Consider the following 27,957-nt stretch of genomic DNA (forward strand, 5'->3'; position numbering starts at 1 on the left):
GGGACCGAACCGATTTCCAATTTCCAGAACCGGGGACCAGTCCTACTCTCAAGCGATCCAGTGGAACCGGTCAAGGTGCGCATCACTCCTACAAAAAGAAGGGCATATTTTGCTCCTATCATTGAAAAATGAAAAATTGATTATTACATGATTGTCCACTGGACAATCATGTTTGTACATGCGATCTTATATTAAAGATCAGAGTAGCTTTACTGTAGCGAGTCCAATGTCTCTTAATTACCTTACAAAGTCTGCAAGAGTACTAATGAGACAAGCGCAAAGCACCGAAAAAAAAAAGAATGAAAAATGGAAAACAGAGTTTGCAACTTGAGCTAGACAAAGCTTAAGGAAAATCCTCCGCTTGGGGTTTGGATGAGCCAGAGCCAGCGTTCCCATCATCAGCCAAAACCAGGGGATTTGACTGCGTGAGACGCCAACAGGAAATTCTTCAGAATGACAATCAAACCGTCCGGACATCAGTTTCAATTTTAAAGAATCGAAAATCGGACCGGCACTTCTTGGAATAGAACCAAATTGACCGGTCTAGGCGGTTCCAAGTTCAGTTGATCCATTATACTCAGCCCTACTAGATATCTTTATAAAATATTAAATTTGGCCAATCTATTAAACACACGTTCTTAGAGAAAAAACATCTCACAAGAAAGTGTCTAGATATTCACGGAGTAGCCTAGAAAAATTTAAAACTCTCGAAAAAAAAAGAAAAAGAAAGGAGGTGTAACATTTTATTCGCCCCCAAACCCCAAGTAGAATGGGCAAACCAATCCATTGTAATCATCGCGGCGTGGTAAATCGGCCGTGGCACGACCACGTTGAGCTTGGGAAAATGCCTCACAGAAAAAGCTCTCCCCGGCCATCTTTAGGCTTGCCTTGATCCAGAAATTTTGCTTGTATAATCATGTGGTGGGCAGACCTCTGCTTTTCCTAAATTGGACCAAACTATAAGCTACGATGGAATCATGGGGAAGGGGAGTCGCCACTGGCGACCGAGAGTAAGCCAAAGCCGGCTGGAGATGCAGCGCCCGTCGTGCCACAGCCCCGAACAAACCAGCATGCGTTGTGCTCGGATTCTGCCTAACTCTGGAATCAACAAGCTCAGGCATGCCCGACACCATCTTAAACAGCGGCTCGTCACGCGTCGTGTCGAGGATGGTCGCTTTGGCCCGCAGCTCGGCCGCATGAGCTCGCTACACTTGAGAAGCCGGTGTCGCCCCCTGCGTTGACGACGAACGCGCGCGACTCGGTCAAAACTCAGAAAGAGGTCTCGGCCTCAGTAGTTAGCCGTTGACTCAGGCTTTTGAGGGTGCTAGCCGTTGCGACTCCTGTCTCTCTCTCTCTCTCTCTCCTCGGATTCAAGATACGATGATGTCTCTCCCGTTTCGGACAAGCGGCACTCCGAGTGGGACCCACCCCGCCCCCACCACGCCTGCTGTCCCCTTGTCTCGGCCTCCCCCCCGGTTTCCCCCTCTAATTACGCCCGCTGCCCAGAGCAAATGGCCCCGTAATTCCACGCTCCTCTCGGGGGCATTTTCGGTAGGGGAAAAAGAAGAAGGAATCCCAACGGACACTGGACCAGAGTGCTCTCGAGCATTCACTGGGAAGCAGGAGGGATCGACACCGTCTTTTAATAGTGGGCTTTGTCTCTTTGCTTGTTGCCTCCACTCGCCTCTCTCTCTCTCTCTGTGCTCGCGGACATCGATGAATGCCAGATTTTGGTGAACGTGAATCCTTGATTTTGTCCTCTTGCTTGTCTTGTTTCTGGGTTCGTCTCTCTCGTTTTTCCTTCCTTTCCCATGGCTGAAACCCTAGCCCTGCGTCCCGAGCCGGCCCCGGAGGCCGGTTCGGGCGTGAAGCCCGGCAATGCCGGTGATAATGGTGGAGGGGTGAGGGCGGAGATCGACACGTCGGCTCCGTTCGAGTCCGTCAAGGAGGCGGTGAGTCGGTTCGGCGGGAGCGGTTTCTGGAAGCCCTCTCATCTTCTCAAGTCCCCTGAAACTCAGGTCCTCTCTCTCTCTCTCTCTCTCTCTCTCTCTCTCTCTGGGTGCTTACTTTGAGCTTGCCTTGGGAATGCAGTTGCCGTTTTCTGTTTTTGCTGTAGTTCGTTGATGGGTTGGGCGATTCATTTTGAGTAAAGTAGAAAGCTTTTTGTTTTTAAGGAGCCACGAGATCATGGCTGGTCTGGACTTGAACACTAGCTCCTGGATAGGAGTTTGATGAGTTTATATGTAAAATGGCTTGGATGCAACTGATTTCGTTGAGAAATAAGTTCACATTGATCAGTTTCGACGTTTCAATTTAGCTGTGAATCGGGGAAACTTCCTGTTTGAGAGCTCGGCCAGACTTGGTTCCCAGTTTGTCTGTGAGTTTCTGTTGAGTAATCGGGCTGCTTTTTTAGTGGTGTAGTGAAAATGGTGTTCTTCGTGGCTGGGTTTTTTTGCTTCGGTTGCCCTGTTATTCATTTCCACAGCATTGTTTCCTCTTTGTTTCGGCCTGTAGCATGTGCACATGAGCTTCCTTGTTTTGTGTTCTCTGATTTGGTTGGGAATATGCATTGCGAGTATGCTTGTTGCGTTACTAAACATACTACGTGCATGATGAAATCGCTATCTTCCATATCGGTTGTTGTCCATTAGTACTTTGGGACTGAGAAGACAAGAGTTGTTGATAATTTCTAGTCTTCTGAGTTATTTCTTATTTGGAACAGAACGGGGAAGAGGTTGACTTAGTGAAACTGGAAGAGCAGGCGTCACAGCTGGAGAAGGATCTGATTGTAAAGGAGCGGGAGACTTTGGATGTCTTGAAGGAGTTGGAATCAACAAAAATCATTGTTGAAGAACTTAAAGCAAAGCTTCAGAAGGAAACATCTGAAATGAATGTCGCGCTTGAGACCAGTGTGAATAATGAAAATGTTGATCCTATGGAACATGAAGCTGAAAAGGAAAATCACTATGAAGGCGGTTCGCTGAATGGATTGGGCGGCCCAGTTTCCTGTCCTTCTTCATCCCCGGGGTTAATCCTAATGGAACTGAAACAAGCTAAGTTGAACCTTACCAGGACCACTAATGATCTCAGCGATATCCGTGGTTCTGTAGATTCGCTTAATAGGAAACTAGAGAAGGAAAGGGTTTCCCTTGAGAAGACTCGGGAGAGGTTGACTCAGAATTCGTCGAAGATATCTTCACTCGAGGAAGAGCTAAACCAGGCGAGACTAAAAATGCAAATGGCAAAAGAAGCAGGAACTAACTCACCTGATTGCCCTTCTGCTCTTACAAGGGAGTTCCATCGCTTGAGCTCTGAGGCGGAACAGTTCAAGATAATGGCAGAAGCTGCGAAGCTTGAGGTTCAGAGAGCCATATCTGAGATTGAGCAGACTAAAACTAAAATTAGAACAGCCGAGATGAGGTTGGTTGCAGCTAGAAAAATGAAGGAAGCTGCTAGAGCAACAGAAGCTGTTGCTCTCGCTGAAATTAAGGCTTTATCAAAGAGTGAGAGCTCAACAGGTGAAGTGACTCTAACATCTGAGGAGTACTCTTTACTAACCTCCCAAGCTCGCGAAGCAGAAGAAAAATCTAAGAAGAGAGTACTGAGCATGATGCTCCAAGTCGATGTGGCAAACATTTCTAAAACGGAGATACTAAAGAGGGTAGAGGAGGCAACAGAGGAAGTAAAAATAAGCAAGAAGGCTTTAGAAGAAGCTCTTTGTAGAGTGGATGCTGCTAATCATGGAAAGCTCGCAGTTGAGGAGGCTCTTCGGAAATGGAGGTCTGACCATGGTCGCAGAAGACGTTCACTACATAACTCGACCAAGTTTAAAAATTCTGGCCCCTCTCACCTGAGGAGGGATTCCCGCCTTATTGAGGGTGGGTGAACTGAATGTGGATGACATTGAGGTGTCAAAACCCGTTCTAAAGCCGACGCTCTCGATTGGACAGATACTGAGCAATAAGCTGCTTCTAGCTGAGGAGTTTGAGTCAGGGAAATTGTCTGGAAAGGAGAGCGTGAAACGGAAGGTTTCGCTGGCTCAAATGCTTAGTAAGCAAAACGATGTACCTATTTCTCGAAAGCCTAGAGAGGAATGTGGTCATAAGCAGTTCTCTTCCAAGAGGAGGAAATTTGGCTTCGCGCGGTTTTCACTTCTGTTGGCGAAGCAGAATAGGAAAAAGCAGAAACCATTGCTTAATTAGATCAATGGGGATGTCTGGAATTCAATTAGTCGATTGCTAACTGCGCAGTTTCTGTTCTAACCCATGTTTTGGCTAGCGTTCTCGCTATTCGGACTTCTGTTTTCGTATTTTATTATCCTGTTGGAGTGAGATATAATTTCTTAGTTTGTTTGGCTAGGGCTGGTTTATGCAATTGTGTTCCCAGATTCCAAGGTGGGGATTGGTGATGATGACTCCAGATTTGTACATGATCCTGTTTGCATTTGCTCCTGTTTAAGAATCAAGTACCGAATGTTGTTGTGCTAATAAGGATTGTCTGAACTGCTGGTCACGCATTGAACTGTTCGGGCCGGACTCACCGAATTTTCGCTGGAACTCAGCAAACTTTCAATTGCTGGCCATTGTTGGTTCCAGATTTCACTTGTCTTCTTGGTGAGATCATTGACTCAACTCAGGTGAGGAAAATACATCCTCCGAACCGTCGAAACCCCGAGCAGACAACATTGCCTACACAGTTGCATCCCTGCTAACCCGAAAAACTTTGAGGTACAAGCAGGCTCACTTTCACTTGGGTCGCTTCGGTTCCAATCGTATTCCTGGCGACCAAAGTTTTCCGAAAATCCACTGGACGTGTCACTTTCACACCGTCTTAGGAAATGGCACTATTCTCCTGGCACGCAGCCAACCTCACAAACCCACAAAAATCCAAGAAATGGTATGCTCCAGGTTTCAAAAATTTCGAAACCAATGAGTACAAACTAGGTTTGGGATTTGGTAACATACCCGTTACCATATATCACATGGCGCGTGCCCTGTGCAAAGTACGATGTAAAAAAAATAAAGGGTACCTTGCATAACATTGAAGTAAACATGTATGTGTTTGAACTATTTACAGTATTCTCTGTTCTTTATAAATTTTTCACCTTTAGATGGGGGAATTGATAGGACAAAGTAGATCTACCTTTGCAATTTGTTTCTTGTAGCGTGATATCTTTGTATTTGTTATATCAATATGAACATGCATATTGTAATGCGTCGAAATGTTGAACGTGTTAATAATTGAAATTTTGATATTTTTCTATTTAATAGAAGAGTTATTAAAATACATTGTATTCAAGGTTTGTACATGCAATGGCAATTGAGATTATGTTCTCTCGGTTCTTTTAGAGCCACGTACTTGAAATATGGTTGACATGACTGTTAATTTGTTTTGAGCAAAAAATAAATAATTTGAAAAATATTTTTTTTTAAAAAAAAGAAGAAGATTACTAGAAAAACGAAAAATATTTTCATTATTTACAAAAATATTTAGTTAATTTATTATCGGTAACGAAAATATTTTTATTAACTAATTATGTTAAATAATACAAGCATTAGAGTTTTAAAAAAAATACTTTTCAAATTATTCATTTTCTACAAAACAAACGAAACCCAATATTTCATTGCTTTTGCGGTTGTCGATTGATTTCGATCAAAGGGCCGGGACTCATAATTGATCGGTTTTCAAAAGTACCCAGAAGATTTGAGTCATTTGATAGATATGTTGGAACAGTGGGAGTGGAAAATTCTATGATGAGGTTCCAATTCTGAGTTAATGATTTTGTTTGGCCGAGGCCACTTTCGAGATATTGTCTAAAGGTGGCTACATTTCAACAAAACGTGCCAATTTCGTGTCAACATGTTAAAGGTAGGCGACTTATGTTAGGTCGTATTATGATTTTTCTCTTATTTCTGTATTCGTATCTTACCTCTTGTCATGCAAATGGATAGGTGCCCTGTATTACTATCTCGAGGTAAAGGGGTTTGATCGGAACCAAATCGATCCGGCCACCTCGCATTGTCGATGTTAATCGGATCAGGCATGCCTTTTTTCAAATTACAGGTGCTGCAAATTTTATGGTCAATTTTGGGTCGAGCGATTTTCTCACCATACGAGCACGGATCGATTTGATAAATCTCGGAAACATGGTGGCGAAGTAATTGTAATGTAAATTTTGCTGTAATGACCAGTTTTGGGTCGATGATTACTGTGTCGGAAAGTCAACAATCAGCGGAGGAACCGAGTTTTTGTCTGTTTTTTTAACTTCATCTGAATTGAAATTTTGTCCCAAAAGCCAAAATAAAATTCTTCCCATACCCAAAAAACAAAATAAAATAAAATATTATTATTTTTATTTTTTGGGCCTGTTTGATCGGAGGCGACTTTTTCTAGAGTAGACGGCGAATGGAACGATAAAGCACACGCTTCCACGGCTTTGCCTTTCCAGCACTCCAAAGCACCCGTCGCCCCTTTGTTCCTCTCGCTCCCTCGCTCGTGCACGATCGTAGCTCTGCTCGACAAAACCCCAGTTCGGGGGACGAAGGTAATCTCTTGTCTGATTGTTTTGCGTTGTCGGTTTTGAGCTCCCTTTGGTCGATCGAAAGCTATAGTCGGATTCTTTTGCGTTTCCCACCGATTCGTTGGCTTTCGGGTTCACAATTCGTGACACTTGAACCTGTTTGGCGCGAGAACTTCTTGTCGTGTTTTTGGCTTTATGGGTGTCTTCGGCCTGGCGTCTTGGGGGTGATTGGGGGATTTCTCGATGATCGTTCGCTGATTTTGATGTTTCTTCGTCGAGAAGTCTGGACTAGGACTGTGTCTTATTTGAATATCAAAGATTGAAATTAAAGTCTACTGCTTTTCTTCTGAGCTTCAGAAGCTTGTGTGGTTGAATCAAGTTGTTAAATATTGGTTCTTGTTGATGGTGTCCTAGTTTTGTTTTGCCAATCGGGGCAAAGCTTGCCTTTCATGAGATAGTTAAGGGTGTTGAGCAACTGGAGTCTTCTGTCGGCTAACATATGTTGTATGATGATTAAACTGCGATGCTATTGCGCTCGGTTGATTTGTTTTGTTTGTTTAATCTTGTTCCAGTACTTCCGGTCAGTTTACTGATTGAAATTCTGTCAGATTGATGTTGATTTTATCGTCGTTTGTGTGAATCATAACTGAATTGGCAGTATCAAGTCGCAAGACATCCCAGGTTGTAGCAACTGCTTTGTTATTACTTGCTTAGACCATGTGAAGAGTTGGATTAAGCATGTGACTATTCCAAAATAATACTTTCCTCGCTGTTTGTCGTTGAGTAGACTTTGCCTCAGGAGAGACTCAATTTTACGTGGGACTTGATTGGATTGACATCACAAATACGATTGTTAAGAATGATGTTATAATGGTATCATTGCCCAGATGGTGCCTGTTATTTAGAACATGCTTTTGTTAATAGACCATAGTAGGTCCATTTAATTTATACTCCCTTGCTGCAAATACAACATGGGTCGTCCTATATTTGGGAATAATACAGGTTTTAGAAAATGCCAGAAAAGAATACTTGTAGTCAAAATGGACAGAAGAAAAGTTAAAAAAAAAAAAAAAGAAGAAGAAAGTCTCTCCTACAATAAATCTGCAGAAGATTGAAACTCTTAGGTGATTGTGCTTGAATCTTGTTTTTTGCAGTTAACTTTCTTGTTGCATGTGTATCTTGCCTTTTGCAGTAAACTTAGTCATTGCATTTGAATATTGCCTTTGCAGTTAACTAAGTTGTCATGCATCTTGTTATGTGCATTTACATTTTGATGGTCATGATCATTCAAAGTTGTTATATTATGTTATTGTTTCGTCTTGGATGCTAATGGTGCTTCAAATTTATTTGGCTCTCCAGGTGCCATGGATGGGAAAATAGGTCTCTTGTTTGTTCTTCTGTGGAGCACAACCTGCATCTCTGATGCTAGACAACTAACTCGCTCAATTGTGGGAGGTAATTGTTATTCATCATGTTGCTTTGATACATTTCTATTCTGTTCTGAGTCTAGTCAACTCGTAGGTATGTGATTCTTAGTGTTGGGACTTATGTGCTTAATCTTTTTTTCCCTGTGCTGTCTTCTTCTGTTTTCACTTTGATTGAGGTAGCACCGCAGGCCTCAGTCTTTCACTCATTTCATTTGATATCAATACAAGCTGCTAATTTCAGTGGTATTGCTAGGATTCTATTTATGTAATTAGAATGTGCAGATACTCAGGTGGTTGCTTTGTGCACAAGTGTGGTTACTTCTGTGCATATGTTCTTTGATATTGTAGTTTCACTGTGTAGAGTTTCCTTTGAGCAATTACTGCATGAAGGTTGCTTGAGGTGCCAGCTCAACAGACCTCAGTCGCAGGACGATGCCTTCAGCAAGAAATACTTAAGCAGATCAATTTGATAATTAACAATGATATGCGCATGAATTTTTCCTTTTGTAGGTATTAAACGTGGTGTTACTGATCCAGTTCTCTTTGAAACAAATCTGAGCACTGTCAGTTTTCCTGTTATTCTTGTCTTTGGTATATTTGAAAGGCTAGGCTGTTGGTTAATCGTTCAAAGTTTGTTGCAGTTAACATGAGGAATCATACTTTGAAAGTAACTTCCATTTTTTTGGGTGTATTTTAGCGTGACATGTCATTTTAGTTGCTGAAACTTATGAGACAATGCTGTGGAATGACATGTTAACAAGAAGGTGGTTCATCTTTCAGGAAAAGGTTTGAGGAATGATAACGTCTGCACGCTTTGCGAGGAGTACACTGCTCAGGCACTTAATTACCTTGGTGACAATAAAACTCAGACTGAGATTCTTGAACTTCTTCATAAGAGCTGTTCCCATCTGGCATCTTTTGAACAAGAGGTACTCTTCCTCTCTTATTCTAGCTATTTATTTTGCATGATGACAATGAAGTTTTTCTTTGCCCTCTTCTCCTCATGTTTTCACCGTTGATCTTCTAGGTCCCTCTTTATTTTCTCCACTCCATCGTCATCCTCATATTCTTTCTTTCTTTCTTTCCTTTTTTTTTTTTTTCCTGTTTTGGAATGGTAGAAGAAAACTTCAATCTAAATAAATGGAGTCCTTACAGAGGGTTTACAATGCTGACAGGCTAATCTTCTACATAAAGTTGCATTGTGACATCAAAATGTGAAACTAGCATTGATTCGGGTGGTGGGAACCAAAAATCATAAAATTTTCCTCTTGACTAGTACCCTTTTATGGCAGTGTCTTCTGCACAAGAATATTTTTCGTGGTTGTGCTTGGACTCAAATTTGTCAGATTTTCTGGGTTAAGATCGTGCAGTCTCGTAGTCAAGGAGTTCCAGCCTGGTGTCTCTACTGATCATGTCAATTACTATGTTTGCAATTAACTTGACCTCAAACTAGACGATGGGAAGTCTGGGGTCATCCTTAAGGACCTAATGCTCAGTCACCACAGCGGAAGTGGTAGCTATGTCATGGAACATCTTTAACCCAGTTTTCCCATTCATTTCTGATGGATTGTTACCTATAGTGTTCAACTTTTACGGCTTTTCCTGACTTTGCTCCATGGAGATTGAGCTCTGAATTAGCTTTATCGTAGTTGCTTAAATCTTGATTTAGTTCTTGCCCTTTGGGATATTTTCCTCTTAATCGCAGACAAACTGTGTACTTGGTGTTTGACAACTAAGTGAAACTACTAGTCTTGATAAAGTGTTCTGATCCATCACATGCAGATAATATGGATATCGTACTAGCATAGAGCTAGCAAACTGCCTCTATCATGTCGTCAGAACACATTGTTCTGTGAAATTCATGGCTGGTTAAATTTCCTGTAGCAAAAAGTCGAAAATTCACACGAGTGGAATGTTGCTTCAATAGAGTATATATATTTGGTGACAGAATAGTTATTTCCTTAGCATTTTTTTTCTTTCATTCCTCTAGTTCATGGATACTAAGCCTTTCTGTCAATGTATCTGCAGTGCATCAGTTTGGTCGACTCCTATGCTAATCTCTTCTTCTCAGAGATATCCTCTGTAGAACCGGAAGAGTTCTGTACGAAGGTCAACCTGTGTGACAAAGTGGCATTCCTTTCTTCAAAACTTCGGGATGATAGCTGTGAAATGTGCCATCGTGCTGTTTCAGAAGTTCTGGATAAATTACAGGACCCCGACACACAGGTCACTATTTTTTATCTGCATCTAGCCTAATTACTGTTGCTTTGATAATTTGTTCATGCCTAGTTTGTTTGCATATGCAATTCTGATATCGAATGCAAAGTCTATGGGTAATTGATTTGTTTTATGGCTGATGACACCACATGAGGTGTGTGTCAAGTTCTACTTGCGAATCAGTTAATTTCGTAAGTTAAAACTAAGCCCAACTGTGGTTACCATTGTGAGTCTTCGTTAAATATTTTCTTGAAGCAAGACAAATTTCTGCAATTCATAAAGACTTCTTTTGAAAACCTGCAAAAATCTGTGATAATTACTATCAAAGCAAAGACCGAACATTGTCTCACCTCTGTGGTTGGAATCAATGAGAGAAGCATGGTTTTCTTCCATCCTTCAACAATGCATTTTCTTCCTCTATTGCTAGATTGAAAAGCTAATTTTTGGTGATTCTTTGTCGTCAATTGTACTGTTATAGTTTCCATTTCCGATTGTGCTTGCCTAGTTTCTCTTTCATTAGATAATTTAAAGTTGAAGCTTAAGTTAGACGTTGAAATTTTCGTATGTGCTATTTTACTTTTGTGCAATAGGAGTCTCATACAAATTACCAAATGTGAAGAGTAGCATGAGTGTTAGATCCATCTTTGATTTGTTTGCTTCCACAGTGGAAGTTTTGAAACTTCGAATGCCGGTTTTACAGTTTGAGCTATAAAATGTTCCATGAAACAGAAAATGTGAGCACATTGCTGTTTGGGCCATTCGTCGATGGTACATTCATTTGACCTTTCGACATGCCTTTTATTGTGCACTTTTGTATATATGAAATTGTTAAAGACTGATTCTTTGTTGGTGTTGCAAAAATATATTACAAGGTCAACATTGATAAATAAGACGAATTGCATGAAAACAGAAAGTGCAATTGTTTGATTGTTATATTGCCATGTTTTTTTGAGCAAAACTATAGATAGTGTTTAGTGCTGCAATTTTCTTGCAATTTATGATGCACGAGGCTAAATTAAAAGAACTCTTTAGTTCTTTTCCATTTTAGATAAGAGTGAAATCTTGTCTTCCTGTGTGCTAGTGTCCTACAGTTTTCTAATGAATTCAACGATGTTAGAGGCTTGGTGTTTTGAAGGCATCCTTTATTGATCTATCACGGATGGGCATAGTTCTTTTATAACAAATCCAGCAGCCCTTTATTGATTCTTGTTCTTCTGATGAAAAAATTCCTTTCAGATGGACATAATTCAGATTCTCCTGAAGGCTTGTAATACCATGGAAAACTATGCGAAGAAGGTAAGAATTTAAGATTTTTTCCTGTTTACCATTTCATATAGCTACTAGCCATTGGCTGTTTACCATTTCAATGAGAATTAAGTCTTTGATATATAGCTCCTTATGTTTAGCCAAAAGTGAAATTCTCTAGTAGATATTGACTGGAATAGATCAGTCAATTCTGCTGGAAATCTGGTCAATATTGGCTCTGCTGATGAGAGAGGATAGATGACTAGTTTCGATGTCTGCTTGGGACAAACAAGGTCCTCTCTCTTTATTTTTTGCATTTGAAACCAGTTCTCTTTTCATCTCCTTTTGTAGGAGTCTAAATAGTAGTCAACTTTTACAAGCATACTTTCAGGTGTTGATAAAAAAAATTTGCATGGAGAGGCAGAGAAGATAAAGCCAAATCCATAGGGTATCCAAATGAGCTGTCTAGAAAACAACTGGAATTTGAGAGGCAATGTAATCGTTTTGTTTAGCATGAGAGCAGAAGAAAGCTCCCAGCTGTGCTTACTCGAATTGAATACTAGAGATAATCCCGAGCCAAGCATTGGGACTTTCCTAGGCCATAGCTTGTCAAAATTTTCTTCTCCGTGCCATGGCTCCACACTGTGTAATGGTTTCTCCTGGTTATGTTTTTGGCCAGTGCAAGAAGATGGTTTTCGAGTACGGGCCGCTGATTCTTGCCAACGCGGAGCAGTTCCTGGAAACAAATGACATATGCACCACTTTGCATGCCTGTAAAGCTTCTACCATCAGCAACGCAGCGGTGCTGGGAACTTCATCTGGAGTTGCTTCCTCTTAGATGCGGCTCTAGAGATGAAAAAGCATCAACGTCATCTGTGGACATCGTCTGCATTCTTCGCTCTCTGTTGTATACTATACGTACAAGTATGATTGGAGACAGACAGTGCTTTACCCAAGAATGAACAGAAAAAGCAAACTTAATTTGAAAGTTAACATAACTTTCACACGTTTGTAAAATATCTCTCGGCATGAAATATCAATACGAATCTGGAAGTGTGGTTTTTCTATATGTGGTTTATTGCTTTTGCTACTGCAGACTGTGACTACGCCCAAGTCAAATTCTTTTCTGCAGTTCATCTCCAATTTTCTTTTGTGAAGATTCTCAATCACTTTTCTCTCAGAAGATTGAAGCATCTCTGCAGTTTGCTGACCTTTTCTTGTCAATATCTTTGGGGTATCCGGGGTCGGTCGGCAACCGGATTCTTCTCGTCGGCTGTGCCCCACCATCGGCAACGTGGGGGTTGACGCTGAACTTTTCGGATCTCTCGCTTCTTGAGGCGGAACGTCTAACAAATGCCTAATCACCGCGCCAACCCCTGGGCAGTTGGGTCTGCAGATCCGCTGACTTGGGAGTTCTGTTTGTTCCCTCTCAATCTTTCACCATTACCCTCGGCTGATAATTCATTTGGGTTTCATCTCTAGGACTCTAGGGTTCTTGCCAAATGATTGTGATGGTCTCCGCTCGTATGAGGAAATCACCACCCTCTAAATGTCTGTGCAACCCGGCAACTTAGAGACGAGTTACGACAAAATGCATTTAGATATGACAGGTTAAGGGTGATCGGTTTCCGATCCGGTCCCACCTTGGAATCAAGAATCGGATTGGACCGATCCAATGTTTTTTTTTTTTTTTTTTGTGATTTATCGTTAAATTTTTCTTATGAAAGACATATTTATCGGATCATCTCTCGTCAATTGCATCGCGTAGTCTCTAAATTTGAAAGTCATACTAGACATCCTAAACATCTTAGGTCTAGGTTAAAGTTTACATTTAGCAATTTTCTAAAAAATATAATATTTGATTTGGTCCGGTTATCTATGAAACCGAACCGACCATAATCGGTTTCAATTGTATGGAATAGGAAATCGGACCAAACCAACCGTTTCCATTAGATCTAGGTGGTTTCCTGTTCAATCGATCTATTATGTTCAATCCTACAACACATAGTGGATCGGTCCCTCGAGAATCATAGTCCCCTAGCTTTGTCCTGCTCGACCGTATTTGTTGCTCTCTAACGTAGGACACGGAGCAAAAGCTTGTTGGATTAGGTGACCAGATCATTGGGCGCAACATCGGGGCAATGATGTGCAAGACAACCTTATATGCAATTAACAATCAAGGATTGGTTCCTATTGCATCAAATGTAGATGTGAGTGGTTTTAGAGTCGATCTAGATTTCACTTAGAACCTGAATTCTACTCGTCAGAACCGGTTCTCCAATATTTATGACCTAAAACTTATCATGTATGCCCTGGAATCTGAAACCTACCATATTATAGGTTTCAAAATCGATTTCGGGATCTATTCGAGTTTTAATCGCATTTTTAATTGAACGATACAGTGAATCACATTTAATGACCATCATTTGCTATTACAACTCACTGATCACAATTCTTATGGAGACACACAAAGAATATGAAATATTAATGAAGTAAAATCCTTAATCGTAAATATCGTCATAATTTAAAACTCGGATTACAAATTTATCATCAAATGTCATGGAATACCGCAAGATCGAGTGAAGACATAGACAAAATAAACAAAAAGACTTATTCCGGGTTCCCGGTGAAACCCGCAATCTATCTAATGGAATCGATCCCTCGATTTTTAAAATCTGAACTGGACCGGTCTACCCTCAAACCATGTTCACCTCTAATCACGTGTATCTATCATTTGCATTCCCATTAGATGAGAATACTAGATCCGAGCTTAATTCAATATTACAACTTCCGAAAGATGAAATTAAATGAAATGCACATATGATGCAACATCGAAAGAGACAAGTTCTGCGATTAGAACACTGAATAAAAAGACGAGGCAAGATTCAACGAAGAGGCCGTCGCCAGTTACGACCTCTCCTAGACATTTCCTCCTACATTGGTTTTATAATTCCGTATATAAATTATTTAAGACGTCAATGTTTAATTAATCCATTTTTTCGGAAAAATACTAAAATCGTCGTCACGTCTGTCATCGTTCGGTGTAACCGACCACAAGGACTATAATTTGTCTCGGGCTGAATATAATTATATGCAATTTGAATCTAATGATAATTAATTTAATAAATGGTATTTGGGAAAGGCTAAATTTTAAATATTCTTTTGTTTAGCTAAAAATTATACTCGTTAGTTCAACGCCCCAAAGAAGTCTTAACCATCTAATTGAACGGTTCAATGCTTACTACTGTTATGAAAAAGAATTAAAGTATAAAACGAAAAAGAGAAATCGACACAAGGTTTATCCCGATTGACTTTTAAATTATGGCTACGTCCTAGCAGAGGATTCCACTATAATTAAAACAGCGCACCTCCCATTATATCACTCAATTACAAACGAAAAGGAGCATATATAATTGTAGCTATCCATGAGTTTAAGCCAAAATTGCTAATGAAAAATTACGGACTCAAACTATAAAAGTTGTCTCGGTGTCTAGAAGGCGCTACCCCTTTAAGACCCTCGCTCAACTCACGTGCCTTCGTATCGATGGGAAGTATGAACTACATCCTGACAGCTTACTTGAAAAAGACCTTATCATATCTAGTTGTGGTATATCTATCTAACCTCTCACGATGGACACTCCTATGTGAAATTCAAGATTCGATCACTCGAAGTGCAACTCGGCTCATCAGCCACCGGAAAATCCCGATTGTCAAGTTTCGACAGTGGATACAAAAAGTCGATATCCCGAATTACCAATTTCTTAAGTGGGCTAAATCGTTTCTTTTGTCGAATATAACGCTACGACAACACGATATCTTTTTCCGTAACGTGGGAACATGCCATGAGCCAGAATGAGGCTGGAGAAATTTGAATCAGTCTCGATGCCGCACGCGAGCCAACTCAAAACATAGGGTCGATTACGCCCTGTTCAATTCTCTTCTTCGCCCAACAAACGTAAGAATGATGCAAAACGACATGGATTGGACGGCTATGTGATTTGACATGACGTATTGGGAATGTCTGATTACGTGATCGGACACCATGCGTGCGGTCGGAATCGGGAATGCATTCGGACGCACGCCACGTGAATGCGGACGGAAGCCACGTCGGCCCAGAGTCCGAGCATGAGGAAACTTCCCAACAACCTCACGTGTCGTTTACTCACTGGTGGAGACTTTTTAGCGGCTGAGACCGGCGGTTTTGACTAGCGGTTGAAAGCCGAGTGATCAGAGGAGGAGGAAGCTTCGCAAAACGGACATCAGAAGAGAGGACAGCCAAAAAAATTCGAGTCTGCCCTTTATCAATTGTACGTGTCAAACAAGTTCAAGAGCGCATAGATTTCAAATTAAGATTAGATCGATGATTAAATGCGATTACGACCACGGTTTATGCCTTGCATGTGGGTAAGCCGGGTAAGCTATCGTCGGTCGACATGAGACGAACTTATGAACTCCCGTAGCATTTTGTAATATTATTGTCTACTGTTAAAAACTTTTAGAACAACTAATAACGGTCTCACAAAGCCTCACATAATATGAGAATATTAGATCTCGAGTTCAAATCTTCTAGGCTTTATTTGTTCAAGTCAAAGTCCAGCTTATACATAAGGAGAGTGTTAGAGTACATAAATATTAAATTATGTTTACATCAAATAATTTAAGTTTTTTTTTTAAATAACTGAAAGTGATCCCACAAAATTTTTTATAATTAAAAATGAATTATTTTTCAAAATATTTACCGTAGATAAAATTTGGAAAACCTTTATTTGTTTCAAATTGCCAGATATATTTGGCCATCGCATGTGCCTATTTTCTTTTCCCATTCTTCATAAGCTCTCGAAGGGAGGATGAGATAATTATATGAAGATTAAGAATGCATTAGTTTTGTGAAAAAATGAACTATTTGGATAATATTTTTCTGACAATGATTGCTTGTACCATTTGTAAAAGTGAATCAATGACTAATATATTTTATCATGTGCGAAAACCATTCAAAAGTAAGTTATTATTGATAATGAAAACATTTTTCATTAGTTAATAGTTCCAAGAGATGACAACGATCATTTTCAGGAAAATATTTTTCAATTTATTCATTTATTTCACAAAACAAACGGAGCCTAGGTAGTGTTGGTGATCAATAATCTTAGCCCCCCGTTTGTTTTACGAAAATTTGATGATTTATAAAATATTTTTCTGAAAATAATCATTTGTACCTGTTGCAATAATTAATCAACAAGAAATGTTTTCATTATCGACAATAATTTATATGTCAATATTTTTGTGGATGATAAAGACATATCTCGTTTTTTTCATTTTTTTCTTGTGCGAATAAAAGTCATTATCTTGAAGAAAATATATTCTAAATCATTTATGCTTGATCGAACAAACGAAACCTTACTAATTAGCAGAAGCACAATTCAAACTAATCAAGCAATCCCTAACTATAATGGATAACACAGCTATTCCTCTTCGCTTGTACCACCTAAGATAGAACAAAATAAAAGTCATGAAACCTTGACAGTCACGAATTCAAGACGAGTAGTACGAGAATTGCCCTCCCCCGTTTAATATTAACACCGAACCAAAACCAAACGGCAATCTTGAGCCAAAAAGAGACCCTTTTCACCAAAAAAGGGAAAGGGATGGCACTTTTCCTATTAGAACCGCCATAACGTGGAAACTTACAGGTGGCAAGATTTTGAATCCACAAGATGCCAAATGCAATACAGTGGACCCTGCACGTTTCGATCCCGTCCTCAAAGCTGCGATCAGGAACAAAGAGTGAATATTCGACATTATCGATTGAACAGTGGTTTTGTTGGTAGGTCTACCGTTGCTGTTTATATGGGATTTTTAAGCTTTGGCTCTCTCTTGCCATTCACTTTTTCATTGTCATTACATAGCTTCTCTTCTTCTTCTTCTTCAATATCCTCCTCTTCCTCTGGTTCTTGTTGATACACGGGTCAGAACTCTTCTATGTTATTGTAAAGGTATGATTTTTCTCGTTTGTTTGCTATTTCTGTCCTGAAAAAATTCTTGGGGAGTTCAAAATTCTCGTTTTTAATAGGTTTCGGTTTCTGGGTATGGCCTTTTTGGTCGATCGTTCGCTTGTTTGATGTGGGTTTGCTTTTCTTGTTACGGTATTTAGCTGGCATATTATTGGTCAATGTTCTGTGCATTTTGGTTGTTCAAAATTCGAAGATCTTTCTTTGCTGGGGAAAGCTTGGGTAGTTTTCTCTTCTTTGAATTAAAGTTCTTTCTGGGCATCGTTCAGTCCGACATAGAATTTGGTCCATTAATTGTTTCATTTCGCTTTTATTGAGCTGTCTTTTGTTGTGGATGTTCAAGAGACCAACTATGTGCTGCAATGCATATTTGGCTTTACCGTAGCTTTTGAATTGTTTCCCAGAGGCTCTCTAGGAGAAGTGATCAATGTCATGCCTAATATTTCGTATTGCTCTCATGTTGTAATGTCCCATGTTCTTCAGGCAATATGGCCTGTTCTCTTATAATTCGAATCTGCTCTCATGTTGTAATGTCCCACATTTTTGGAGTATTTGTCTCAATTTTCGCAAAGGGCTCCACTTAATTATTGGTTCGGAAGTTGGTGTAGCTCTTGGATGTTGCATATCTCACGAATACAAGATTTTGCTTTATTGGCATTCAAACTTTTTACAGTCAGTCATGCTCTCTTTCAGCGTCATCTTTTGTGTCTTTATATTTTACTTCTGTTTTGGCAACAATGACTATATTCTCTTCTACCTTTTTCCTGTCGCAGGATATATTTCTAGCATATTGCAGGAGATTTGAGCTTAGTCTTAGGTCTCTGCTATCCCCTCAGACGCTCAATTTTGCAGAGTACGTCCCTTCTTTGGTATTCTGTAGGAAATCACCAAAACCTGGGAATGCTGAAAGATGTGCTTGAAAGTTGAGAATCCTTTTCTTAAGGTTGATGGGCCTTTAACTCTATGTGGAGAGACCTTGATTATCTTGGATGAGGTTGGGGAGTTAGTTGATAAATCAGTCATCCTAGTTTCTCACATGCCCAGTGTAAAGTGTGTGTTGAGAGAACATGCTATGTTGAAGTACGATGTCTGCGAAGATGGTTGAGCATTTATGCTTCTAATTTCTGTACATCAGTAGCTGGTTATATTGTACAAAGTTTTTATTAAAGCAAGTGTAGTACTCAGTTGAAATGGAGAACCGGGGGGGTGTTCTGATGCACCGATATGAATTGGGAAGATTACTTGGGCAAGGCACATTTGCCAAGGTTTATTATGCTAGGAATATCAGCACGGGCATGAGTGTTGCCATCAAGATGATCGACAAAGAGAAGGTTTTGAAAGTTGGAATGATTGATCAGATTAAGCGAGAGATTTCGGTCATGAGACTAATTAGGCACCCACATGTGGTGGAGCTTTACGAGGTCATGGCCACCAAGACCAAGATTTACTTTGTCATTGAATATGCTAAAGGTGGGGAGCTATTCGACAAGGTAGCCAAAGGGAAACTGAAGGAGGACGTCGCACGGAGATACTTTCAACAGCTGATTGCTGCTGTAGATTATTGTCACAGCCGAGGTGTTTGTCACCGGGACTTGAAACCGGAGAATCTGCTCTTAGATGAGAATGGGAATTTGAAGGTTTCAGACTTTGGGTTGAGCGCCCTTGCTGAATCAAAGTGTCAAGATGGGTTGCTTCACACAACTTGTGGGACCCCTGCTTATGTTGCTCCAGAGGTGATCAATCGAAGGGGTTACGATGGATCCAAAGCTGATATTTGGTCATGTGGCGTGATCTTGTTTGTTCTTTTAGCTGGTTACCTTCCCTTCCATGACTCTAATCTCATGGAGATGTATCGTAAGATTGGAAAAGGAGAATTCAAATTTCCAAACTGGTTTGCACCGGATGTGCGTCGACTCCTTTCGAAGATCTTAGATCCAAACCCAAACACGAGAATTTCAATGATGAAGATTATGGAGAGCTCTTGGTTCCGGAAAGGTCTAGACTCCAGAAGTATATGTATCGTAAGAGAAGTGAAAGAACCGCCGCCTCTTGATGCTGATGCATTATTCGGTCCTGATGGGGTTGAAAATACCATTATGGAGTCAAAGCAGGAACCGTCGCAACTTAGCAACCTGAATGCTTTTGATATCATATCATATTCTGCAGGATTTGACTTGTCTGGATTGTTCGAGGGAGTGGATCAAAGAAAGGAAGTTCGGTTCACGGTGAATAAACCAGCTTCTGCTATAATCTCAAAGCTCGAGGATATAGCCAAGCGCCTGAGGCTGAAGGTGAAGAAGAAGGATGCTGGAGTGATGAAATTCGAAGGCTCCAAGGCTGGAAGAAAGGGTGTCCTTGGTTTTGATGCTGAAATCTTTGAGATTACTCCGGCTTTTCATTTGGTGGAGATGAAGAAGTCAAATGGGGACACAATGGAGTATCAGAAGGTTCTGAAGGAGGAAATAAGACCGGCTCTCAAGGACATTGTCTGGACCTGGCAAGGGGAGCAACCGCTGCCGCCCCCACCACCTCCACTGCCGCACCAGCTGCTTTTGGAACAAGAAGAATCGTATCCTTCTCAAGATTCGCCTTTGCCTGTCACTTCGTCGCAGGATTATCCATGAGTACTCTCTAGCTTTGTGGTGTTTTATGTTTGTTGTCAGATCCTGTTCATGTGATTGTTGCTATCGTTCAAGCGGTCTGGAAGTACATATAATGGTACTTATTAAGACTCAATGAAGTTGACTCTACTACATTGTGTTGCATCTTATTGTACTTTGATTGTCAACAATGCATTTGGTGTTTTGCGTCCTGATACTGTGTTGGTCATGGGCAAATGGGTACTCACAATTCCCTTTTCCCCTTTTTAGGAAGGCGGTATCTCTAGTTAGGATGATAATATAGCCTGGTCATATACTTCTCTAGAAAAAGCAGCATTCTAGACACTCTCTAATGAAAAGTGTCTCGTGTATATGATACCATGTCTCATGCTAACATAAATCACTATCCAGATCATGCTTCTCCACTTTGATAGTATCATAGCGAGGAGTTTTTCAAACTTTGAATTTTGGATAAAGCAATAAACTTTCTCCTCTCTGTAATACCAAGTCCACATTATGAGTGGTATCACCAATGAACTTTCTCCTTTCTATATCTTAGACGTTCCCCTTTATCTTAAATTGCAAGTTCTATCACCTACTCATTGAGCTAACATAAGGTCAAGTTTATCCATATTAGGACCATGGTTTGTCAATGTACCACCAATTATCGAAAGTTACTCGACTTGATTATACTTTTCTGCTAGGACCAGAGTCCGATCCAGTCTCTCTAAAGCATTCGTTTGATCTTCTGATCAATTCAGCTGCTTGACAATTTGGTACATGTTTGTCTCCTATTTTGCAGAGTTCCCCATTGGAATCCCGATCTTCATATTTTTCCCTGTTTCTGCCCCTGAAGTGGAAATCGCCTTTCTATTAGCTAATTTGCTTGTCATTAGTACTGGGAGTAGCATGCATCCATCGTGCTCTTCGGGCTAAATTGTGTCTTTGCCTTTCTAAAGTCACTCTTTGCAACAGCATACATAGCTTCTGTTATTCTTGACAAGGAGGCTTGACATTAGCTCATCAACTTAACACTATCTTTTTGGTGTGGATACCATTTATCATCTGAAATTTCGATTCTGTTCCACAGTTCTGCCTTTCAATTCCAGTCTCCAATTGCAAGCAATGAAACTGTAAGGGAAGTTTCACTTCCTGAACTTTGCCATCTAGTGATGTTGCCAAATGTGTCTCAATCTTATTGCTCGGTTATAAGCTCTGTCCAGCTCATAAATACACAGTTCTATATTCTATGCAACAAAAAAATAAATAAAATTGAGCATTTTGCAGTTGTTTCTTGAATTGCAGATGCTTGTCTAACGTCTGATTAAGTGCTATTGTGCCTTGCCTGTCAGAGCAACTTATTGTGAAATCATGAGCACATCACTGGAGTTCATAGGATTCTTCAGCCATACCTGGGATGATTGACTGGTTCGTAAAAACTTGCCTCATCTCATTGCAACTGCATACAGTCTAGACAGCAGTAGATGCTTAGAGAGTGTCACTAAGTGGTGACCTTTTTGCTCGTTTTGGAAAGGGACAATGCTGGTTTCATCTCTTCATTCAGGGCCATGATCTTTCATTCATGCAGCTTTGGCAACAGCTCCATTCTCTGTATTCATCCGAATGACTTTTTATGTGTTACTACTAGCTATGTACTTCTAAAGATCTTTAGGTGTTCGACAAAGTTTCACTGTTCTGCTGGTTAGACCTGTGTCTTACTAATATCCGTGCTCCAAGGATGGGATGTACCTGAATTGGATATCGAAATCAGAAAGAAAGTATATTACAAAAGCAAAAAGAGCTAGAGAGAGAAGCGAGTGACCTCCATGGGCATTGCTTGGGACCATGGCACGTTGCTTGCGACGATGGTCCCCTGTTGGCTGCAGCTCATTCAACCATTGACATGATGGTCGCCTGAGCTCTCTCACTTTCTCTCTCCAATTTAGTTCATGTGATAAACATAATCAATTGCAGTCCAGAAGAAAATTGCAGTTTCTGAGTTATGAATTTAAGTTTACGTTAGACGAATCTAAACAATATCTTCTCTTGCATGTTTTTATCCCTTTTGGAAAAGACAGATGACATATATCCACGTAGAGCCTACAACATGTGATTTATGTGGTTTGTGGGGAAAAGTATATTAAGAATGTTGGGACTTTCGTACGACGCACAGCTTTGTTTCAAATCATTTTGATCGCTCACTTTTAAGTTCTAAAGCTTTTAGGAGTACCGTTTATACGAGCCTGTGCCATATAGCTAGCATGCTATCAAAGCCAAATTATAAGCAGATGTCATGACGCGCGTCCTTAGTGTAGAAGGGAAGATTTACAAATTTATACCATTATGCAACGTTTTAAGTCATTGAGCTATTACTCACCATGCCATATATTTTGTCAATCAGGTACTGTGAAAATTTGTTTGTGCTGCGACGATGAACTTGGAATAATTGAACTTCTTGATCCATATAAATCAGAAGATAAAGGCTTCATTTGTTTCACGAAAAATTACTTTTAGGAAAAAAATTCGGATTTTCTATGATCACAAAATATAAACTAGTTAAAAAACCTATTTTGGTCAATGTAAAGAAAAAGCACCTTCAAAAAGAAAATCATTTCCCCAACTCTTTTTTCCTTGCTCTTCTTCATCTTCCTTTTCCCTTTAATTATTTTTCATTTTTGCTTTCCTTTTTTCTTTCTTCTTTCTTCTTTTGCCGTTCGCCGGCCACATGCAAGGGATGAGCTTGCTCGAGCCTCGCTGGTCTCCTTAAAAAAAAAAAAAATTTGGAGGTGCTTCCGCACGCTGGTCTCCCACAAAAAAAAAAAAAAATGGAGGTGATTCTGCTCGCTATTCTCCGTGAAAAAAACATGGAGGTGATTCCACGTGTGAGGGTGGCATTCACATGGCAATTTTGGATGGAAAGGGATCACCCGTGTGAGGAGGAAAAGAAAAAGGAAGAAGGAGAAGGGGAAATCAGAACACACCACGCTTGGAATTACGGCGGATGGCAGAAGAATCGGAGGCTGAGCAGCATGACAAGAAGTTTCAGACAGCGGTTGCGGCGCTGGTGCCGGTGGTGGGTGGGTGCAGAGGAGCGGCGTCAGGAGGGTTGAGAATGTCGCAGAGGAAAAGCGAGACGTCCAGAGAGGCAGCGGTCCTCGGGCTGCGGCGGCACCGCTACGGGAGATGCGGTGAGGACCGTTCCCCAGAAGGAGAAGTACCGAAGGTGAGCATTATTATTTATAATGCTTATCTAATCAATACAATGTTGAGTTGTAGTTGCCAATTGGGACCTTTTTTCAATTTTGGTTAAAAAGGAAATAAGTTCTTTTTTTTTTTTAACAGAGAGGGAAATGAAAAGACGACTACTATGAAAAAAAAAGAAAGGCCAACGATAATTTCAATTTTTTACTCCAAGTGAATGGATAACATAAATACCAACAATTTATTCAAGGAAAAAAAAAATTACGGCTTGTGTGAAATAAACCCACTGCACACTTTGGAGTTGTTTGCGGAGAGTTAGCCCGACATTATATGAAAAGCAAAAGCAGAAAACGGTCGCAAAAAGTGATTAATACGTATGCTTTATACTTCTATGGTGAATATGAATCTAAAAATGGGTATGTTCTCAATCCATCAAGACCCACACATAATTAGGTACTTATTTTTAACACATTTAAATTTATTTTGTCTTAGTCTAAGCATGTTAGTCTTTGTCTAAAGGCACGGAAGTATTTCTTCTTTTTTTTGGTCGAAAATACGGTACTACTTTCATTCGATTGAAACGGAATTACAAAAACTAGCGTTCACATATTCGCAACAAAATAAATCCCATAGGGGTTGAGAGGGGTTTAGCCATCCAATTTGAAGGGAGCCGATTTTTACGATGGGCCTTCGCTACCTAGTCGGCTGCACTATTAGCGTCGCATGGGATATAGGCCACAATCACTACTTCTTTGCCAAGTTGGGCCATAGTGGCCCCGCATTCCTCAAACAAGCCTCTAAAAGCCCAAGGACTCTCCTCCGGATCTCGTAACAGATAAGGTATATATTTGTTGTCAATCAGAATATCTACCCTTAGCTTATCTTGTATGATTTCACCCACAAATCCACTAAAAACCGCCTATCCTGCTTCTTTTTCCTTCTCGCTCTCCAGGATTCAAAGTGTGTTTTTTATTGCTAGGGTTTCTAGTTCCAAAGCTGATGACGCTTTCTCCTCTTTCCCAAAGCCCATGACGATGACTCCCTTACTATCTCTACATATGCCGGCCACAAATTTGCCTTGTTCGCCCGCTATCCATGAACAATTAGCATTGAAACTCTAGACACCGGGTCTCGGCGGTGACCAAACATCGGGTATCTCTACCCCCTTTCCTCTCATCGTTTTTTTTTCCCGGGCTGTCCACTAGCAAAGATTGTCACTTCTATTTATGCTTCATCCACTATCACGCTTGAATTGGGTTGTTTTCCTCAAAATACCATGCTATTTCATTCTTTCCACATGCGCTAGAGGATGTTAGCCAGAAGAGCGGGTTTCGGGGAGTTTTGATTTGTCGGTAAGTGCTTCCATTAACCACTTGTCTAACCTCTGGACCGAGTAAGGGTTAGTGTTTAACCTCACTCTATTATCTATCCATATATCCTTGACCTAGTTGCAGAGCAAAAACAAATGTTCCAACATCTCCGGGGCTTGTCGACACATAGGGCACCAAGGATCTGGGGCAAGCTTCCTTTTAAATAGGTTTTCTTTGGACGGTAAGGCATTTTGACACATGGTACATTCCAAGAGTGAGTAATTGGGTTAATATTTTCAGCCACCATATAAGGATCTTTTCTATTCACTGGTCCCCCTATCGCCCTAGAGAGCAGCCATTTATGCTCCCTAATCCTAATTTGTTTTCCATCACACACTACCCATCTAACATCCGTTTCAATTGAATCTCTTCCCGTAAGTATGCTTTACCAACCTCATGAGGGTCGAGACCCTCTCTTAGCCATCGAGATATCTCCGTTTGGATAGTAAATCCCTTTGAAAATCCTGCTCCATAAAGAGTATGGGTTTTGTGCTAGCCTCCAAGCTTGCTTGCCCAACATCGCTTTATTAAGAGCTATTAGATCTCTAAACCCCAGTCCACCTTCCATTTTGCTCATCTTCAGGACTTCCCACTTCCTCCAGTAGATTCCATCTTTTGCAGAATCCTTTTTCCACCAAAATTTGGCAACTTTTTGTTATAACGCTTTACAAAACACGATAGGTATTTTGAAGATCGACATAGCTTATTGAGGAAGGGCTTGGACTACTATTTTGATCAAAATATCTTTTCCGCCTTAGATAGCAACTTTTCTTTCCATCTTTCAAGCTTCATGTTCACTCTTGCAAGAATCCATGCGAACATGTCTTTCTTTGTTTGGCCCCAATCAAAAGGTATGCCTAGGTATTTCCCGGTTACGTCAAAGAGAGGGACTCCTAGTTACGAGGCTATATTAGATTTTAGTTGATTTGGACAGCCCCGACTAAAGAAAACCCTCGATTTGTTGAGATTGATGGCTTGTCCCGAGGCTAGACAATATTGACTAAGTAAGCTTGCTAGGTTACGGCATTCTCTAACTGTCCCATCCAAGAAGAAGATCGCATCGTCCACAAACAACAGATGAGATAGCGTAGGACAATTCCTACTTAAGTTGATACCTTTCAAAGATCCATCCTCCACCCCTTTGTTTAATAGAGACGACAAGGTGTTAGCCAAAATGATGAAAAGGTATGGAGAGAGCGGGTCACCTTGATGAATTCCTCTAGAAGGCTGAAAATATGGAGTAGGTTCACCATTAATCTTGATATTGTAGGAGACCGTAGATATGCACTGCTTAATAAGGTAGACCCATTTGTCGTTGAAGCCCATTTTTATTATACAAGTACACAAGAAGTCCCATTCCACTCTATCGTAGGCTTTCTGCATAGGTAGCTTCAAAACGGCTTGGAACTTCCTCTTTCTCTCCCTAGTTTTTAGCTGATGTAGCACTTCTTGCACGATTAGAATATTGTCTTGTATTTGTCTCACTAACAAAAGCGCTTTGTTCCTTCACGATGATATCATTTAGCCAAGGTTTGAGCCTATTAGCCATAACTTTGGATATGATTTTGTAACCAAAGTTGCACAAGTTGATTGGCCTATATAGGGAAATGCTTTCCGGGTTTGAGATTTAAGGATGAATACTATTTGAGTCTAGTTCAAAGATACATCAAAATATCTCGAATTGAAAAATCTCTAACAAGGTGAAAGGCGTCTGTCTGTATCTCCCCCCCAAAGCTCTGGAAAAATTGGCCATTTAGGCCATCCGGACCTAGGGCTTTGGTGGCTCCAAGCTGAAAGATCGCTATTTTAACTTCCTCAAGGGTCACCGAGGCTGTTAGGGCTACATTTGTATTCTCATGGACAAGTAGTGGACATTAATCTAAAACTGATTGAAAATTCCTAGTTCCCATCATCTTAAATAAGCCCTCATAATTCTTAGTACTATGTTGTTTTAGTTCACGGCACCACTCATGATTGCTAATACGCATGGCTGAGATTTTGTTTCTTTGACGCCTTTGAATTGTAGTGGCATGAAAGTATTTAGTATTTCTATCACATTCCTTGAGCCAGCTAATAATTAATCTCATCATCCAGTAGGCTTCTTCTTGTCTCCACAATCTTTCAAGCTATTGAGTCATGCGGTTAAAAGTCTCCCTGTGAGAGGGGTCCCAAGGCTATTTGTGATGGCTATTAGTTCATTCTTTAAGACTTCAATTTAGGCTCTAGCATTTGGGTGTCTCTTTTTACTCCATTTCCTTAAGGCTCGTATGACACTGGTGATTTTCTTTGGAAATTCTTTGTCTTTGTTTTTTTGATTACCCCATGATTTTCGGACTACTTCTTCACACTCCTCATCTTCTAACCGTAACGACTCAAACTTGAATTCTTTTTTTCTTCTCTTGATAGATGGGTCGAGAATGAGGAGAATAGGGCTATGATTCGAGCCTATAGCTAGTAGCCCGTAAGCTTCCGCATTTGAATAGGTAACCCTCCACTCTATATTACAAAGTGCCATGTCTAATCTTTCTTTCACGAGCGCCTCCCCTTCCCGGTTGTTAGACCAAGTGAATGTGCAACCTTTACTCTCCAAGTCCAACAAAAAAACGCTATTAATAAGATCGTTGAAGGCTGTTAACTTGAAATGGTCGGCTCTATGATACCTTTGTTTCTCCCAATGGTACAAAATCTCATTGAAGTCCCCTATGCCCACCCATGGAAGCGGGTTCCTCTCCCGAATCTTCCGAATTTCCTACCACAGCCTTAGTCTTTGCTGAAAATCGCTAGGGGCATGAAGAAAAGTTACCCGCATCCAGTTTCCTCCTTCTTTCACTCTACACTTCGGGTCGAATAGTTTTTTAGTGCTCTCCACCATCTCTAACTCCACTTCCTCATCCCAGAAGATTGCCACCACCACCACCCCCCCCTCGCGCAATGCCTTCGAGATTAACCACTACTAAATTCTGGAATTTAGGGGACTTTCTCACTCGAATGACTACTTCCTCTTTATTTTTTGTCTCCATCAAGAAGACGAGGTTGGGTTTTTCTTGAGTCACGAGGGCTCGAAGATATTGGATTGTTAGGGGAGTACCCAAACCTTGACAATTCCAGCTTACTATTTTCATATAATCCCCGGTGGCTTATTAGGGCTAGCCACCAAAGCCCATTCATTATCGCCATCGGCCGGTAAGATCGGTATCTCGAGTAACATTTCTTCATATAAAGAGCTTCCATGATACTCTTGCTATTTAGAGGGGCAAGTTCTTTTCATCTTCTTATGTGATTGGGATCTCATAGCAACTTTGTCTTTTTCCTAGTAGTTGGAGGAGGATCCTTTTCTTTCATTTTCGTTTATATTTTGTTGAGCCTTCATTG

The 27,957-nt window shown here is 40.5% G+C and overlaps 3 protein-coding genes across 7 annotated transcripts; all 3 read left to right on the plus strand.

Moving 5' to 3' along the window:
• The first annotated feature begins 1,628 nt into the window (after window positions 1-1,628).
• LOC115749224 (WEB family protein At2g38370-like) lies at window positions 1,629-4,485 on the plus strand. Its single transcript, XM_030685953.2, is given in 3 exon segments — window positions 1,629-2,018; window positions 2,723-3,882; window positions 3,884-4,485. Coding segments are annotated over 3 exon segments (1,686 nt in total). The 5' UTR covers window positions 1,629-1,811; the 3' UTR covers window positions 4,203-4,485.
• A 1,901-nt stretch (window positions 4,486-6,386) lies between these two features.
• Window positions 6,387-12,476, plus strand: LOC115749226 (prosaposin-like). Of its 2 annotated transcripts, none has more exons than XM_030685956.2 (6): window positions 6,387-6,544; window positions 7,880-7,975; window positions 8,728-8,876; window positions 9,976-10,173; window positions 11,401-11,460; window positions 12,089-12,476. In XM_030685956.2, the coding sequence occupies exons 2-6, from the start codon at window positions 7,885-7,887 to the stop codon at window positions 12,245-12,247; spliced, it is 657 nt and encodes a 218-aa protein (XP_030541816.2). In that variant the 5' UTR covers window positions 6,387-6,544; window positions 7,880-7,884; the 3' UTR covers window positions 12,248-12,476. The 2 variants fall into 2 exon arrangements, with proteins under 2 accessions (XP_030541816.2, XP_048141974.1); XM_048286017.1 differs by having other exon boundaries at window positions 6,397-6,539; window positions 7,878-7,975.
• A 4,836-nt stretch (window positions 12,477-17,312) lies between these two features.
• Window positions 17,313-20,226, plus strand: LOC115749225 (CBL-interacting protein kinase 2-like). 4 transcript variants are annotated; one of them, XR_004016305.2, is made up of 3 exons: window positions 17,313-17,399; window positions 18,188-20,122; window positions 20,156-20,226. XR_004016305.2 is itself a non-coding variant. In XM_030685954.2 (2 exons), the coding sequence occupies exon 2, from the start codon at window positions 18,605-18,607 to the stop codon at window positions 20,036-20,038; it is 1,434 nt and encodes a 477-aa protein (XP_030541814.2). In that variant the 5' UTR covers window positions 17,313-17,399; window positions 18,188-18,604; the 3' UTR covers window positions 20,039-20,226. The 4 variants fall into 4 exon arrangements, 2 of the variants coding, with proteins under 2 accessions (XP_030541814.2, XP_048141973.1); XR_007199836.1 differs by having other exon boundaries at window positions 18,188-20,091; window positions 20,125-20,226; XM_030685954.2 differs by having other exon boundaries at window positions 18,188-20,226.
• The last annotated feature ends 7,731 nt before the right edge of the window (window positions 20,227-27,957 follow it).

Source organism: Rhodamnia argentea, chromosome 10 (genome assembly GCF_020921035.1).
Source record: "Rhodamnia argentea isolate NSW1041297 chromosome 10, ASM2092103v1, whole genome shotgun sequence".
Taxonomy (NCBI): Eukaryota; Viridiplantae; Streptophyta; class Magnoliopsida; order Myrtales; family Myrtaceae; genus Rhodamnia; species Rhodamnia argentea.